Source organism: Musa acuminata, chromosome BXJ2-5, assembly GCF_036884655.1.
Source record: "Musa acuminata AAA Group cultivar baxijiao chromosome BXJ2-5, Cavendish_Baxijiao_AAA, whole genome shotgun sequence".
Taxonomy (NCBI): Eukaryota; Viridiplantae; Streptophyta; class Magnoliopsida; order Zingiberales; family Musaceae; genus Musa; species Musa acuminata.
The window spans coordinates 6,908,323-6,925,374 of NC_088342.1; the positions used below are offsets into that span (position 1 = coordinate 6,908,323).

The following is a 17,052-nucleotide window of genomic DNA, read 5'->3' on the forward strand; positions in this document are numbered from 1 at the left end:
GATAATGGTGTGAGGACAGAGAGAGAGAGAGAGAAAAGGAGAGTCCAGTTGTGTCTTTGAATGGACAAGAGATTGGCACATCTTTGGCACCTTTCATACTTCACCATGCTGAGAAGAACAGATTTCTTTGGGTTCTTCTTGTGGCTGTGCTGAGGTCCATGAAGTGCCTGTCATTCTAAAACTCATTGATGTGATTCATATGAACATTTCCATTACTACAGCTAATGTATAGTAGTATATTCGTGAATAATGATTATTATGGAAGGGAAACAATTTTTTTTATGTTTTCTTTTAGTGTTTCATAAATAAAATGATAGAGTACAGTGCCAAAAATTCACTGTGTTTTCTTTTATGTTTTTTTTACTGTAATTAATGTTTTGTTTAATTATTGAGTGTCAATCAAAACTTCAGTTGATGTGATGAGTTCCTTCTATAGCTCTTTGCTTGACTAACTAATATTAATGTAGAACGAAAATAAAATTAAAAATATTTTAATAAATTAACTTATAAGAAAGGATGATGATATAAATAAATAAAATATTTTTTATTAATTTATAAAATTTTGATGAATATATGATTGATAATATAATGTTAGAATAGATTTCGAATCTCGATACGAAGATAGATTATATAAATATGTAGGAAGGATCATTCATCTTTGTTTTTATCATTAGTATCATGTTCATATTTATTATGGTACGATATGATCCGATAAGATAATAAATTTACTGATTTGATAAATCTAAATTACTATTTTAAAAATATTGATTTATGTAAATCAATTCAAATCTTTGCAATAAGTGATAGAGGAAGAACTTTGATGGAGTATAATAAATACATCAGCCAACATGAATTGGACACATCAGCCTCGTTCTTGAGATCTCCCAGCAGAAGACTTGGCTACTTCTTATCCTCAGGATTTAGCACTTTATCTATATTCTGATTTAGTTTTTTTCTCTCTCTTCCACACAAATCCAACTTTTAAGGCCAAAAGAGGAAAAGGAACACACAGGAGAGATACAGAGAGCGCAAGAAGATGTCTGTAGCTACCACAATTCCTTCCATCAGGATCAGAATCTCTCCTCACCCTTCTCGTAGAGTGGCTTTGAGGCCATCTGCCATCGTTAGGTGTTCCGGAGCTGATGGCCCTTTGAGGAGACCTGCAGCTCCTTCTCTCTCCCCTCCTCCGCCACCACTTTCTCCACCCACTTCCACCTCAGCTCAGTCTCCGAAGCCAGTGGAGCTGGCGGCGGCTGCGGCTGCGGCCACCAAAGAGATGGTGGTGACTTTGGAGTATCAGAGGAAGGTGGCAAAGGAGCTGCAGGACTACTTCAAGCAGAAGAAGCTTGAGGAGGCAAACCAAGGCCCCTTCTTTGGTTTCTTGGGCAAGAATGAGATCAGCAATGGCAGGTGCTAATGAATTGATTCATCCAAACTTTCAGTTGTTGAATTATTTCCTTCAATTTTATTATCTGATAAAGAAAATTAAAGTTTCTTCTGCGTCGGTGCTGATAAATTAGAGTCATTCAAAATTTTCCCATTTGTTGTCGAATTTGTTTCAGCTAGAATGCGAGAAATGTTTCGATCAGCTATCTGAATTATCTGTTTCATTGTAATGTATGTCATTAAGATGTAAACTTGAGACTAATACCCAAGATAGAGGTTTGTTCTTAAACCAAGATGGCTGATATGTGGGTTCAAGTAAAATTGAGAAAGGAAAGTGCTTCAGAAATTTATGAACATCAATCTTTGATAAGTTTAGTTCTATGGAGTCCTAATCCGACTGGATATTGGGAGATTGCCTCGGTAAGAACTGCTGGTATATGGGTGATTAGATTAATTGCATCAGTTAGATAATAGATCGATATGGCCTTGTCCAGGTAGTTGGATGACTGGGGGCATCTAGGTGGCTTTTCTCAGTATCAGGGGTTCCATCTCCCAGCAACATCATGTGCACATCTTTTACTGAAGAGAAAATGAAAACAAGAAAGATCAGAATACGAATTTGAGCTGATTAAAGCTTCTGTTGGAGTAAAGATTAAGAAGAAAAAGATGAGAAAGTATGTATAAGATAATGCAAGAGGTTACGATTTTTTAGAGATCGTGATAGGAGAACAGTGTGGTTACAGAATGATTGAACTTATGCGTGTTATATTTGGCCTCCATACATATGCATAGGTGTACTATGCTTCCAATGGAAAACTATGGTATTCATTATTTATTTAGATTCACATCAAACATTAAAGTACAACATAAAAGGTTTTAGGCCTTTTTCTGTTAATTTTTCCTTTTTCCCCTTGAAAACACTGTCATATTAACTATAAACTGATAAAATAGAAATGTTTGTGCACAGGAAAGTTCAGACATCAATCAGGTATTCTCATCCTCAATTTTTGTTGCTTGCTAGTATTTTCTCGCATGTTGCTCCTCATCGTTAGCCAATAATTGAATTCCTGGTACCTCAGTAACTTCTTCACTGGCTAGAACGAGAATTGTTTGTCCCGGAGAATGTTGGATACCCAAATATCACCATTTGCTCAACTTGTTTGTTTCACGAGTGGTCTTCGGCCACCTACCGATACTGATTAGCAAGCATTCACTTTTGCTGGATGTTGTTTGGTGATTTTGCAGATGGGCTATGTTTGGATTTGCCGTAGGGCTGCTAACAGAGTATGCAACGGGCGCAAGTTTCGTTCAACAGCTGAAGATCCTTCTATCCAATTTTGGAATTGTGGACTTGGAATGACACATCATGATCCAGTTCTGTGTAAGTTGAATAAGTCCAGCATTCTTCTTCATTTGGGCGAATGCGATAAATCTGTATTTTCTTTCACTCTCACATACTGCATGTTCCTTCTCTCGAAGAAGTATAAGCATGTAAAAGGTTTTAGGTTTTGTTGATTTGTATGGAAGAACTATTTCGTTTGGTTTTCCATCAATGCTTAGTACTTACAGTGGACAATGGCTACTTCTGCATTTGTTATTGCAAGGTAGTGTTGAGTTTTTTCTTTCTGTTAACTTTCTGCATCCGATATGGTAACTTAATTTTATTTCGTCTTCCGTAACCTAGTCAAATGGAGAGCATCATATCATAGTTGAAGAATATAATGAGAAAGTAATTAGAGAAAAGATTCATTATGGGCAACTGCAAATAGTTTGGTCCAGCTATAAATAATTTCACCGGACTTCGCATTAGTAGATAAAACTGTCATGTTGGATTATAGTCTGTGTTGAAGAAATGCTAATGTTGATTAAAGAAGAAAAATCAGAAAAAGATCAAATTTTGAAGTCATCGCCTGCTAGGAAGTAAATTGATGCCATCAATGTTGATCAAATCAGAAGTTTTCTGTTAGAAAAAGAGCATAAATATAACAGTAAGTAGCTCATAAGCTTGAGCTAGCATGACCAAGCTTTGCCATCACAGTTCTAGTCTTCTAGATCAGATGGATGGATATGTGAAAGAACATCAAAATTGCAGTAATATTTTAGGTTGAAGACGTAACTGCGGTTATCAATCATGAAATTAGAAGGAGACAGAGAATTAAAAAAAAATGATGGTCGTTTGTAATTAGTACCATTATAAAGAACTTAAATTCTAAAAAAACAGAGAACAGAAGTAGAAAAGATGATGGTTTTGGTTTAATTTTAGTATTAGATCCTGTTCTGGAGAAGATCCTACTGCAGACATATCTAATCTTAAGATCTGCTCTTCATTTGCTGGAGCACACCTGTCGATTGGTCCCATAAGATCTGCTCTTCATACACAGTACAAAAACTGGTTAATACGTTTATGTATCCATTCGAAGGAAACAGAGAAATAGTGGCGTGTTTATGCTGCTGCTTCAAGACTTGAGATTCCTTTGTGCTTTTCGCTTCTGCAGTGATATCTCAGAGCACTCGGACATCCTGACACTCAACCCGTGGAGCTCTTTTGCTGCATAACAAATCTAATACTCTGATCTATGAAGCATTCAGATTCAGATCTTCATTTGGATTGGGGCTTCTTGTTTCATGGTTGGTGCAATCAATTACTCCAGAAACAAAAAAGTTTAGTCAGTCGCATGCATGTTTTCCATGTAAACAAGAGCAAAAACAAGTATATTGTGTGAAGAACAGCCTCATGACGATTCAAACTCCCAACCTGTTTTGTTTACTTGTAATTTTCGTGCTGAGTACGAGTCCAGATTCAACAAGTCGTCTCCTATTTCGCTTTCCTGGATGCGTGTTTGAAGACCTCTGCTCTCACAGCGCTGCTCTCTGTTGACTCTTGACTCGTTCCAAGACCATTCCAAGAACACCAGAAACCAACATGTCGTGCTTGTACGCTGCTACGTGAAACGTACGTTGCTGGATCGCGTTGAGTTTTGCCACCCTCGTGGTCTTCTTACAGTATCATGCAGTCAAACTCTGTGGGCAGGCCTGAAATCTCACGTTATGGTCTCACACCAATGTTTCAATCACTTTAAGACTCGCAGAGGCTTCACGATCCACTATAAATAACCACGCATGCAGGAATGGCTTCCCATCTCTCTCTCTCTCTCTCTCTCTCATTGGCGGCAACATCCGAGAGTTGGTGACTACAGAAGAGATGGCATGTGCATCGAAGATGAGAGCTCTAGTTCTGGCCTACGTCTTGATTGCAGTGCTCTTCCATCCTCTTTTGAGTCAGGGAGTCATGGCCTCACCTGCTGACAGTACCACAGCCAAGAGAATTGACGGTGAACACAAGCACCACAATCATTGTGTTCATGCCTCTCGTGTACTGTGTTTTCCCAATCGCTAATACTGTGGCCCTTCTTGTGCAGGTAAAGCCATCGATCAAGGGATAGCTTATGTGCTGATACTTGTGGCCCTTCTTGTTACCTATCTTGTACATTGACCACCGTCCTGCCTCACATGGATCTCTGTTTCTGATACATACTATTTGCCTCAACAATGTAGAGTACAAGAAAACATTGTAATTCTTCTCTCACTAATAATCAAGTACTGCATGCGCAGAAGATATATTTTCCAGTGATCAGTTCATTATAGCTTATTGATGAGAGAACTCTGAAAGAAGCGGAAAATTAGCATTGTTTTCGGAAGACTGCTTGGTTCCTCGTCTCCACCCTCCATGAGTGAGGAAAAGATGAAGAACGAATAGATCCAAGAGGTTCCTTGGAAGCAAATGGAATGTTCTCCCTCTCCGATGAGATGGCCTGTGTATGGAAGCACTCACACTCTCCACGTGACTGCAGCATGGTCCATCGATTGCGCACTTGAATGGCTTGCAAAGTAGATCGACGTGAAGAATCTGCTTACTAACATATCTACTCGTGAGTGAAAACTATGCTTGGATAGCTTTCTCAAATACAAGCAATAAGCACAATGCTCGTCACTAAATCATCTTTGATCACGAAGGATATAGTATCCTTTTAATCCATGTAGAGCCTCGGAGAAGTTAGTCAAATGCTCGCAATGAGGATATATAACATGGACACAACCAACGCAAAACAGATAATACTGCGATTATGATACGATTAATACAGATCAGATCATGACATCAACCAACCGAGTTAAGAATTTTCGGTATCTCAAATAGATTCATTCATTCTTAAAAGAAAGTTGAGATGCTGATTTGCATCACAAAGATTTGACAACAACTGTGGAAATATGACTTGTTGACTGCTAAGCTGATTGATTCATTCAAACTCCAACAGGTCTTTCTGCCGCCGGCCTTATCTACGTGTGCTTTTTCATGCATATAAAACTCTCACCTGCTACTCTCATGTGTTGTTTTCCTTTTGTAAGAAAGGAAACAACAGACAGTTCTTCTTCTTTCCAAATGAGATGTCTTTTCCAAGAAGGTTCTTCGGATGAGACTTTATGTCAGAGGTGTAATCTATGAGTTCAGAACAAAGGTTGAAATGTTACTCATTATCTATGCACTGAAATAGTTATGTGAGTGCAATTACTTTCGGATTAACATTTTGGTCAAAGAAAAAAGAAGTCGTCTTCTCTTGACAGGTAGATTGACATCAAATCGTACATTTAGCAGAACTATTAAAGACGTGATCAATGATAATGAGATCATCCACATGGTATGTCGAGCCCCATAATTCCTGAGAAAGGGAAAAGAAAAGGTTTTCTTGTCCACATGCATGCAACCTCATCTCCTTCCGACAGCCTCCTGTACATATCAGCACGAATTCATTTTCCATTTGCCTTCGTTACCCATTCATGGGTTTAGGTAGCAAGTCCACCAACACAATAGCCAGAAACAACAATTCAAGGGAAGCAGCAGAACTAGAAGCTGACATATCTCCCTGTATCTTTCTTCCATTTGATGTGCACTGGGGATTAAGAGTCCAGTTTGTCGGTCGTAATTTAACATTGAATTCCTGGGCATCATCTAGATCTGTTCCACCCTCATTTAAGACGCTGGGTTGTTGCCTTGTGCCAGATCTATTTCATGGACTTTGGAAACCCATTTCTTTAAGATGATTGGCATTGTGGACCATAAGCATTAGCGGAGGAGGAGGTGGTGACGAGTAGCAGTTGACTTTTCCTGCAATAATTCACCTTAAAATAAACAACTTAAGCGTGCAGAAAGCTTTAACATTATCAGAATTCTACCTCTCTTTATTCTTTTTTAAGAAGCATGGTCAGATACTTCTCATAAATATTGCATCGCATGCTGCGGATGGAGATCAGAATGTCGATGCAGTATTGGTGTTGTAGATGTATGTGATCCTCCGTAGACTCGATCCTGCATCCCTTCAATCCGGTTGGAGATAGAACCATCAGCTGTTGCACCAGAAGATGAGCAACAGAGTTGAAGCCGTGACCGACGAGGAGGGGAACGGCAAAGTCGAAGCTGCCGTGGTGGACGACGAGAGGAAGAAGCAGAAGCAGCCGTCATGGTTGAGAAGGGGAGGGTCAAGTGGCCAGATTAAGAGCTTCGCTGCGCTTTCAAGCAGTCTCCTTCCTGCCTTTGGAGCGGGCATCGACGGCAACTATCCTGCCATCAAGAAATATGTTATTGCACCTTATGATCCAAGATACAGGTGAAGAGGATGACTCCCTCCTAACAGTGCAATCTCTGTAACGCATAGAAATCGACCATTAGTTTCATGGATTTCTTTGTGTTGCCAATGCCTCGATGTCTTGCCCGTGGCGTTAATCTCAATTCTCGGAAACAGGTGGTGGCAGATGTTTCTGATGGTGCTGGTCTTCTACTCGGCCTGGGCGTCGCCGTTCGAGCTAGCGTTTCAGCAGGTGGGCTCGGGCTCGCTCCTCATCTTCGACCTCGTCGTCGACGTGTTCTTCGCGATCGACATCGTCATCTCCTTCTTCGTCGCCTACTTCAACAGTTCCACGTACCTCCTTGTCGACGACCGGAGAAAGATAGCAAAGCGGTGCGTACATGAGATTTAATCCTCCTAATCTTCAAGCTCCATCTCCAAACCAAAGTAATATATTTCGTGTTCTTGTGTGGTGCAGATACCTGACGAGGCCATGGTTTGTGATGGATGTAGCATCCACCGTACCATTTCAGATCATATACCGCGTCCTCACCGGTAAAAGAAACGGCGGCACTGTATTCGGAATTGTGAATCTGCTCCGGTTGTGGCGACTCAGGCGGGCAAGCAAGCTGTTCGCAAGGTAAGGTCTCGACCGACACCTCCATGTATGACTATAGTCAACTTGTCTCTTCCAACCTACAATCATTGCTTTATGTTCGCCTCTGTCATGGCAAATGAAACACATGCATATGTACTATTTCGTCTCATCATCGAAAGTTACAGAGAAGTTCAAATCTTTCAGGCTGGAGAAAGACATCAGGTTCAGCTACTTCTGGACAAGATACGTGAAGCTCATCTGTGTAAGCACGAATCGTAACGCAGCTGTTTGGCCTCCTGCGCATGCATGTTCATGAAATCTCATGCATTAGTTTGGCAAGAAATTAAATCATTTGACTGCGACTCGTCGGTCAAAATTGACCAAAGTCGATTGGATTGGGTTGCCGCAGGTGACATTGTTTGCGGTACACTCGGCGGCTTGCGTCTATTACTGGATGGCCATCCACTACCGAGTGAAAGATCACACGTGGATTGGCAGCCTGGTGCCGGACTTCGAGGAGAGAAGCATATGGCTGGGCTACACCTACGCCATGTACTGGTCCATCACCACCCTCACCACCGTCGGCTACGGAGACTTGCATGCGTGGAACACCGGGGAGAAGGTGTTCACGATATTCCTCATGCTCTTCAACATCGGCCTCACCGCCTACCTCATCGGCAACATGACCAATCTCATCGTCCACGCCGCCACCCGCACCTTCCTCATGGTATTTGCCGCCGCCTCTGCATCCTCCACGGTCGGTAACATGATCTATATACGAAGCTCTTTTTGATTGCTTGCAGAGGGACACCATACAAAAGGTCTCGCGCTTCGCGAGCAAGCACCGGCTGTCGGATGGCCTGAGAGAGCAGATGATGGCGCACCTGCAGCTCAAGTTCAAGACGATGGAGTTGCAGCAAGAGGAAGTGATTGCGGACCTGCCCAAGGCGATCAGATCCACCATTGCTCAGCATCTCTTCCAACGCACGGTCGAGGGAACCTACCTGTTCAAAGGGGTCTCAAAGGAGTTCATAGTTCAGCTGGTAACTCTCTTCATTTCGTCCAATACCTGATATCAAATATGATTGACGGTGAACTTGATCGAACACTAAACACAGTAACAAAAGAGCGAAAACATGGTGAAGGAACTACAAGAACAACACATCCTTGTTCACCTGATATAAATGATGTTTTCCGACAGGTTTCGGAGATGCAAGCAGAGTACTTCCCTCCTAAAGTGGATATCATTATAGAGAACGAGATCCCCACGGATCTCTACATCATTGTCTCTGGAGCAGTGGTATGGCTGCAACGCCTACACTCTATCAAACATCTTAAGTCCTTCCCCTCTTCTGATTCTTCCTTACTTGAATCATGCAGGATGTCTTGACGACTAAGAATGGATCGGAAAAGGTACACGACTGATAACTCTAAGCAACAAATCTTTGTAGCGCAGAGAAATATAGATCCCACCACCAGTGCCTGATACATGCTTGCTGATATGCTCACTTTAGGCATTCCATTAATAAACGACAATGTGATACAAAAGATAAGATTTTAGACTATAGATAAATAAGATATATTCTATGTTAGCAATCACAAACTCAACAGACTTTCTACATAGATTATATTGGAGAAGAATATGTAACAGAGTACTTATGCATTTTGTACAAAAACTCGAATGTTTTGTATCTTCAATCTTAAGCAAATAAATTCCAGTGATGTACTGCACATGTTTCCTGTTTTCTGATGTTTATAAGACTGAATGTTTACTGATGTAAGGTGGAGTTTAGTTTCTGTCAACATTAGGTCCTGCAGATGTGGCTGGGGAAATTGGAGTAATCTTCAACATCCCACAGCCATTTACAGTTCGAAGCAAGAGGCTTTCGCAGGTTGTACGGATAAGCCATCGCCATTTTATGCAAATTGTACAGCCATATAGTGAGGATGGGAAAATAGTCTTCTCCAATTACATCCAGGTTTGCAGCTAAAACTTGGATATGAAAGCTTTAGGTGTAAAACAAAGAACACTATCGATAAGGAGGATCCATCTTTATCATTATCCATTCATGTTCTCTCATATAATGATGATTGTTAAGAACAAAAGAATGCCTGAATTAATTTCAACTTGAGAATCTCCATCTTTTGTAACTTCTACTCCATCTTTTTGCAGTTCCTCAAGGAGCTCAGCAAAGACTTGATTGAGGAAGTACCCTTTGTGCCAGAGTTGCTTAAGCAAATGAATGAGGTACATCTTCTCTTATACTGGAAGAAACATCAATAATTATGTTGGCCAGAGAAACAAAAGTTCTCTCTGGAAACTGCAAAGGGAATATGTCATGTAAATCCACCTAACAGCAGCTCCAACTGTAAGCAGAACGTATCAGTCAGTATAAAATGCCTACATATTCAGCACTTTTGCCTAATCTTGATCTTTGCAGTAATCAAACAAGAACTAAGTAGATAGCTAAATTTTTTTTTCTTTTACAGCACACCGCTCCCTTTTCATATTAGTAAATTCACATGGTTGTCTTCGGGAATTATGATTATGATGTTTATGGGCAGCATGAAGAGCCCTTGGAGGAATCACAAGATCTTGAATCATCGATGCCAAATGATGCTGGTGTAGAAGGTAATTTTCTCTCCACATAGATTAAGCACATGTGAAAAAGAAACATAAAAGTTTTGACATCTGGTATTCACAGTAGGTCTGTACAATTATGTCTTCAAAGAATTAGAATGTAAGAGGAAGGTCAATTCTATCAGAATTTTATGCACCATAAACTGTTTATTATTGATATGTGTGCATTTATCCTATTCGTCAAAATACTAGATAAAGAGTTCAAGAAAGTGAAATTGGGACACAATGTGACATTCCATGCATTAGAACAGCTTCTTTCAAAAACATATAATTAGGTTATATCTAGTAATTATGTTAAGAAAAGCAAAGTACCAAAAAATTGAATGAGAGATGCTTTACTCTTGCAGGACCACCAGCCGCAGCTATGGGTCCAGCTTCATGTGATTTAGCCAAGAGAGTGACAATTCATGGACATCATCCTGATGCAACAAACAAACCGGAAAGGCATGCTGCAGGAAAACTCATCTTTTTACCTGATTCAATGGAAGAGCTATTGAAACTAGCAGGTATGGGAATCTAATAATCCACAAATGAATGCCACAAAGTTTTCTCTTGTTGCCTATGGTAAAAACTTAGAGCAACCACTCAAAGAACTATTTTTAAGTTATTAAAATTGATAGACATCGAAATGTTTCCATCTACTCTAATCAGGAATGAGGTAACCTGAAACATCAGTGGCCTAAATAGCATAACCAAATTGCCAATGCCACAAAGAACATTTGTATCAAGGTGTAAAAGGAATTGTATAATACACAACCAGCAACAATTTTGCTACACAGAGAAGTCTCAAAACTATTATCAAGAGGAAATACAAGTTAGGGGTGCTAATTAATTTGGAAATTTTTTTTGATGTGTGATATAGATGGATTACTATGGTAGTTGCTGCTCCTTTGGAGTATGTTTCTGAACTCACTGCTACATAGGTTATGCTTGGCATTATTTATCATAGATTATGAGATACTCTGTTTCAAAGAAATCTCCTTATCCCTGCAAGAATAGTAGGTTGAAGCTAGCAAACAAAGCAGTATGCTACATCTCATAGTTTCCATCAGCAGGCTGCTAAGATAAAGATTAATATTATTATGTCTTAATCATCATATCATTTCTGCTTAACTTAGACTACATCCTGAACTCTCCAAATAGGACTATCCCTGAATCTAAACTCATGTGATCAACCACTTAGCTCGTTGTCTTAAATACTTTACTAAGAATCCATTTAAGAACAGTTATCCAGACATGCATGATTCATACCTCAGTTTCATTTTTTTTTTCTTCTTTTAAGACAATCTATGTCAAATGGGTCTAAACAATTGGTTATTCTCCTGTACATACACTCTAACAACAGAGAACGATTGAGACCTCCTTAACAACGTGTTTCATGCGCAGAGAGGACATTTGAGATAGCAGCAACGAGGGTTGTCGCAGCTGATGGAGCCGAAATTGAAGAGATATGCACCATTAGAGAAGACGACCACTTGTTTATATGTTGAAGCGGATATAAGCAAACTACAGCCTGCAGCCAGCAATGTGTGCGTGTATGTATATATTATCGGATATAATTTTTTTTCGCAATTGCCCATGAAAAAGATGAATATTAGATCTCGAGCAATGGATGGACTCATTTTTCACGTTACAGTGCATTTAGCATGGAGATGTTATGATTCCAGCTTCCTCTTAGAACACAGAAGCATTAATACAGAAATTATCAAAAAGAAAAAAAAACACCTTCAATTATATGAGTTTAAGCCAAATTAGTCAAGACTAACACGATTAATACATATTAAACTAAGTCGATATTCATATATATATATATATATATATATATATATAATTAATATTTCTTTCAATTTATATTGATAATGATAAGAGTATTGATATTTGTATTGGTAATAATAATAATACTAGTATAATGATAATAATAATAATAATAATAATAATAATAATGATATTGATAGTGGTAATAATAATAATAATAGTATTGATTTTGATTTTAATCTTTGCATTGGTATTATCATTATTATTACGAACACTATTCTTATAATTATCATTATCAATACCAATATATATTACTATCATCATCGTCACTTTACCATCACCATTATACTAATATGATGATGATGATAATGAGTATTATCATCATCATCATCATATTGATCAATTGGACCCCATCTAAACACACACACAGTGATCGATTGGGGCCCCATCTAAATGCATTGATGGATGAATCATCTTCTTAATGGTATAATATAAATTAGTCAAAGTTATTGAAATTTTGAAAAGATTACCATAAATTGAAGTTTCAACATTTGATGATAATTAAGTATAACGTGAGAAAATAATGAATGTATTGCACCGTTCGACATCCTCTTGTCACTCTCGCTCTTTCATCTTTATCTTTATCTTTATCTTCCTCCCCCGGTTGCTACCTCCTCGTATCAGACAAACACACCATTGTCTCCTCCCTCACAGCTAAACGATTCGGAAGCTCTCTCTCCCACCGACTTCAATGCATTGCTTTATCTGGAAGGAGGCTTCGGTTTCCATTTCTCCTGTATCTGGCATCTCCACTTCATCCGTTATCCTAAACTCTATCCTAATGAATCATAGATTGCCTCTTAATTACCATATGGATCTGCGGTCAAAGCAACCCACAACGACTGCCACGTGTCAAAGTCCATGCATCGTCCCTTCCCCGCATTCGATGCAGCTCTTCCCTCCCCCTAATTTCTTCGCTCTTTCCGTTGCGGAAACCGCCTTCATCAACCTCCCAAGGCTATCTCCGAGACTATATCTTCTCCTTGGAGATTGCGCTCTGTCATCCTGTGCGTCCCAAGGGTGTCTCGGAGATCGGGTCGGGGATCATCGACTTGCCGTCATGGGAACGTTGGATGTGCAACGTAACAAGGTGAACTTTTCCAGCGGGCGGACGTTCCTCTCGTCGTTCCGGGACGGCCTGAAAGAGACGCTCTTGCCGGACGATCCCTTCCGCTATCTCAAGGGCAAGTCGGCGTGCACGGTGGCGTGGGGCTACCTCAAGTATTTTGTTCCCATACTCGAATGGGCGCCCCGGTACACGTTTGCCAAGTTCCGGTTCGATCTCCTCGCCGGTATCACCATCACCAGCGTCGCCATCCCCCAAGGCATCAGCTACGCCCGCCTCGCCAACCTTCCGCCCATCATTGGCCTCTGTAATTAATCCCTCGTCCATTCATGCATGGCATCGTGTGTCACAAGTCTTCTTTTTGGTCTGTATCGATTTGGGATGGTTTGCGCGACGCAGATTCGAGCTTCATTCCGCCGTTGGTCTACGCCGTCTTCGGCAGCTCCACTAACTTGGCTGTCGGGACCGTGGCCGGAGCGTCGCTGTTCATGGGGTCCGTCATCGGAACTGCAGTTTCGGCCACGGCGGACCCGCAGTTGTACATTCATCTGTTCTTCACGGCCGCCTTCTTCACCGGGATCATCGAAGCAGCGTTAGGAATCTTCAGGTGAGGGTTAGCAATTTGTGACTGCTTGCTATTCACAGAGCAATGACGGGAAACTACGTGCATGCCGCATGCAGACTGGGAATACTGGTGGATTTCTTGTCGCGGTCCACCATCACCGGATTCATGGGGGGAACTGCCGTCATAGTAATCATGCAACAGTTCAAGGGCTTCCTCGGGTTGAAGCATTTGACCACCAAGACCGATGTTGTCTCAGCGGTGCGTGCTCTGCTCGCCAATAGAAATCAGGTTTGCTGAACTCACTCACAGGCTATACATTTCGATAATTCTACAAGAAACGATCAGAACCATAGATTGGAAATAAGGCTTTCTGCTGTTCCAATCAGATTTACGTAATCAGTTTACATTGTGATTCAGTGGAGATGGGAGTCTGCAGCACTGGGACTCTGCTTCTTCGGCTTTTTGCTTTTCTGTAAGCACCTGGTGAGTAAGAACTTTGGCATCCGCACTTGATTCTTGCCTTTGTATCCATATCTGATCGATGTACTGATCACTGGCAATAAAAAATAATTTGCAGAGAACCAGAGTTCCAAAACTCTTTTGGTTGTCGGTAATCTCTCCTCTGCTTGTGGTCGTATCGGGGTGCGTCTTCGCTTATCTTGTGAAAGCAGAGGATCATGGAATCCAAATAGTAAAGTCTTCTTCCGCAACCATCTCTTCCTCTATTCTTACCTTACCAAAAGATAGAAGATCACTTATCACCTTCAAACTTTTAGCTCCTGCTCTTTATGGTGCAAAATCCACTGAGATTATGAGTCTCAAAAAATGTGAATATTGGTCTTCTCCAAATGTTTCAAGCACTGAGCCAATTGTACTCTCGTGATTTTGGCAGGTTGGTCCATTGAACAAAGGACTTAATCCGGTCAGCATAACTGATCTAAAGTTCCAGTCTAACTATATTGGGACTATCATGAAGGCTTCATTAATTTCAGCTTTCCTGGCACTCTCAGTAATACAACATCATCTCTGATCATCAACCTCAATTTTTCTTCCAATGACTTTCCTAATATATTGTGATCATTTCATTCCTTGAATCCCAGGAAGGAATTGCAGTTGGCAGGAGCCTAGGAATGCTGAAGAACGAGCAAATAGATGGGAACAAAGAGATGATAGCTTTTGGATTAATGAACATTGTTGGTTCTTGCTTCTCATGCTATCTTACCACTGGTGTGGATCAGTATCTCTTGATCAGTACATTGAGATTACTGTAGCAGCATTGTTCACGTTTAGCTTTTGATTAAACCTAAAGTTTTTCTTCTTTTTTTGAGCTAAAGAATTATATCATGGTGCTGCAGGTCCTTTTTCAAAGTCAGCAGTTAATTATCATGCTGGGTGCAAGACATCAATGTCCAATGTGGTTATGTCAATCTGCATGATGTTGGTCTTGCTCTTCTTGGCACCTCTCTTCAGGTACACTCCCCTGGTGGCTCTATCTGCCATCATTGCTGTTGCCATGATTGGGCTTATCGAGTATGAAGAAGCTTATCGCCTCTTCAAGGTGGACAAATTTGACTTCTTAATCTGCATGTCTGCATTCTTTGGTGTCATATTTTACAGTATGACTGTTGGCCTCCTTATTTCTGTAAGTATCAAGCATGGATTTCCCTGCCCTTTTTCTACATTCATGGTGATATATATTTTGACTGTTAATGCTCTCATTACAGGTATGTTTAGCTGTGGTGAGGTCACTGTTGTACATTGCCAGGCCCAGCACTTGCAAGCTTGGCAGCATACGGGGAACAGAAATGTATTATGATGTGGAGCAATACCCGGACTCATATGTCCACCCTGACATCTTAATCCTAAACTTAGGTTCCCCTATTTACTATGCCAATGCTGGATATCTTAAAGAGAGGTAGGAAGAGCTATCCTTCTACCTCTTGTTTCTCTTTTCTTGATATAGGAGCTAACCTCATGCTGTACCATTCTGTAGGATCTTAAGATGGGTAGAGGAGGAAGAGAACATCAAGAAGAAGGATACAGATCTGCAATATGTTATTCTTGACATGGGTGGTACGTTCTGCTTTCTTATTTGGTCGGTGACTTTGCAATCCCTCTTGCATGTTATCTGATGAGTTCCTGCATTTTTGTGTGACAGGAGTGACTTCGATCGACAATACTGGCATTGGAATGCTATTTGACGTCCATAAAAATTTAGGGAGGAAAGGGATCAAGGTAAATAATTAACAGAACCGAGACGTAAAGAGAACTGTAAGATCCCACTCAAGCTTCGACTTTTTGCATTGGTGTTTGCAGATTGCTCTAACAAATCCCAGGCTGGAAGTTGCAGAGAAGTTGATGTTGTCTCGCTACATAGAGTTGATCGGAGGCGAAGATTGGGTGTTCCTTTCAGTGAAGGAGGCGGTGGCTGCGTGTCGCTTTTCTCTTCGAGAATTAAGATGTGAAGAAGAGTCATCACTATGATTTGTGTGTACTAACAACGCAGTCATCGTATTGTTTCGAATCAAGTCACCGTCGCCTTCCCAGGTCTGATCCCTTAAGGCTGGATGTGCGCCGTACATGATTTCATAATATATTTTGAGTGTTCATTCATTCCCATGTGAGTTGTGACATCTGATTGATTGAGCAGAGACTTGATGGCTATGAGCAAGAATAAGACCACAAACAGAATGGATTGTGATGACTCATGAAAGGGGATGGAATCATGGGAATTATTATTATTTTTAAAAGTAGTATTGGTAGAACCATAACATGTGTTAGGATGGGGACTAAACGGTCTCATGGTATATATATATATAACTTTTATTGATTGTGTAGTTGAGCTTTTCTATCATAGTTATGTTATAACTTTTAATTGGGCCATCTAAATTGGACTCATACATTTGGATCAACATTCATCTAATTAGGTTTGTTAAAATTAAAATTGATCAAAATCAAAATTTAATCAAAAATTTATTTTTCTCAAATTTAATATTGATCGAATCTAAATCCAATCAAGTCGTCAAAATATAGTGATGGTCAAATTCGATCAAAATATTCGATTACAATAAATTAAATTAATCAAATTTATAATTGAAGATAAAAATAAAAAAAAAAATTAAATTTTGAAGGATAAAACTATAATTTTTTAGGATATATAATAGAAATATCTAATTTCTAAAGGGCATAACTATCAAAGTTAAATTTAAAGGCATAGATTGGAATTATTTAATTTTTGAGTCATAATATCTTTTTAGTTAAAAAAAAAGGAACCCTAAAACCACTCTCGGACATCATGTTCATTGCGTTTCATCATGCCCACACGATACCGCACCACCATGGCTATTCTCAAGTGATTGATTG

General features: G+C 40.0%; 3 protein-coding genes and 1 long non-coding RNA gene across 4 annotated transcripts; all 4 read left to right on the forward strand.

Moving 5' to 3' along the window:
• The first annotated feature begins 954 nt into the window (after nucleotides 1-954).
• On the forward strand, nucleotides 955-2,976 carry LOC103984696 (light-harvesting complex-like protein OHP2, chloroplastic). Its single transcript, XM_009402246.3, has 2 exons — nucleotides 955-1,410; nucleotides 2,632-2,976. Exons 1-2 carry the CDS (start codon nucleotides 1,037-1,039, stop codon nucleotides 2,744-2,746), a joined length of 489 nt encoding a protein of 162 aa, XP_009400521.2. The 5' UTR covers nucleotides 955-1,036; the 3' UTR covers nucleotides 2,747-2,976.
• Nucleotides 2,977-4,560: 1,584 nt separating this feature from the next.
• Nucleotides 4,561-5,006, forward strand: LOC103984695 (uncharacterized). Its single transcript, XR_001978100.2, has 2 exons — nucleotides 4,561-4,718; nucleotides 4,806-5,006. It is a non-coding gene; the product is annotated as an uncharacterized LOC103984695 (long non-coding RNA).
• A 1,636-nt stretch (nucleotides 5,007-6,642) lies between these two features.
• LOC103984694 (potassium channel KAT4) lies at nucleotides 6,643-11,871 on the forward strand. Its single transcript, XM_009402244.3, has 13 exons — nucleotides 6,643-7,046; nucleotides 7,182-7,397; nucleotides 7,483-7,644; nucleotides 7,807-7,864; nucleotides 8,012-8,329; nucleotides 8,406-8,645; nucleotides 8,804-8,902; nucleotides 8,983-9,015; nucleotides 9,396-9,581; nucleotides 9,776-9,850; nucleotides 10,168-10,234; nucleotides 10,591-10,749; nucleotides 11,630-11,871. Exons 1-13 carry the CDS (start codon nucleotides 6,802-6,804, stop codon nucleotides 11,731-11,733), a joined length of 1,962 nt encoding a protein of 653 aa, XP_009400519.2. The 5' UTR covers nucleotides 6,643-6,801; the 3' UTR covers nucleotides 11,734-11,871.
• Nucleotides 11,872-12,964: 1,093 nt separating this feature from the next.
• Nucleotides 12,965-16,302, forward strand: LOC103984820 (probable sulfate transporter 3.5). Its single transcript, XM_009402380.3, has 12 exons — nucleotides 12,965-13,431; nucleotides 13,524-13,731; nucleotides 13,806-13,977; nucleotides 14,107-14,172; nucleotides 14,267-14,380; nucleotides 14,582-14,698; nucleotides 14,790-14,916; nucleotides 15,045-15,331; nucleotides 15,414-15,604; nucleotides 15,683-15,762; nucleotides 15,848-15,924; nucleotides 16,006-16,302. The coding sequence occupies exons 1-12, from the start codon at nucleotides 13,119-13,121 to the stop codon at nucleotides 16,171-16,173; spliced, it is 1,920 nt and encodes a 639-aa protein (XP_009400655.2). The 5' UTR covers nucleotides 12,965-13,118; the 3' UTR covers nucleotides 16,174-16,302.
• The last annotated feature ends 750 nt before the right edge of the window (nucleotides 16,303-17,052 follow it).

Excerpts from the sequence above, each read along its gene's own strand:
- LOC103984696 (XM_009402246.3), top strand. The coding sequence starts at position 1,037 with ATGTCTGTAGCTACCACAATTCCTTCCATCAGGATCAGAATCTCTCCT. Across the intron at positions 1,411-2,631 it reads AATGAGATCAGCAATGGCAG|ATGGGCTATGTTTGGATTTG; the intron begins GTGCTAATGAAT and ends GTGATTTTGCAG.
- LOC103984694 (XM_009402244.3), top strand. The coding sequence starts at position 6,802 with ATGAGCAACAGAGTTGAAGCCGTGACCGACGAGGAGGGGAACGGCAAA. Across the intron at positions 7,047-7,181 it reads CCTTATGATCCAAGATACAG|GTGGTGGCAGATGTTTCTGA; the intron begins GTGAAGAGGATG and ends TCTCGGAAACAG. Across the intron at positions 7,645-7,806 it reads GCAAGCAAGCTGTTCGCAAG|GCTGGAGAAAGACATCAGGT; the intron begins GTAAGGTCTCGA and ends CAAATCTTTCAG.
- LOC103984820 (XM_009402380.3), top strand. The coding sequence starts at position 13,119 with ATGGGAACGTTGGATGTGCAACGTAACAAGGTGAACTTTTCCAGCGGG. Across the intron at positions 13,978-14,106 it reads TGCTCGCCAATAGAAATCAG|TGGAGATGGGAGTCTGCAGC; the intron begins GTTTGCTGAACT and ends ATTGTGATTCAG. Across the intron at positions 15,925-16,005 it reads TAGGGAGGAAAGGGATCAAG|ATTGCTCTAACAAATCCCAG; the intron begins GTAAATAATTAA and ends TGGTGTTTGCAG.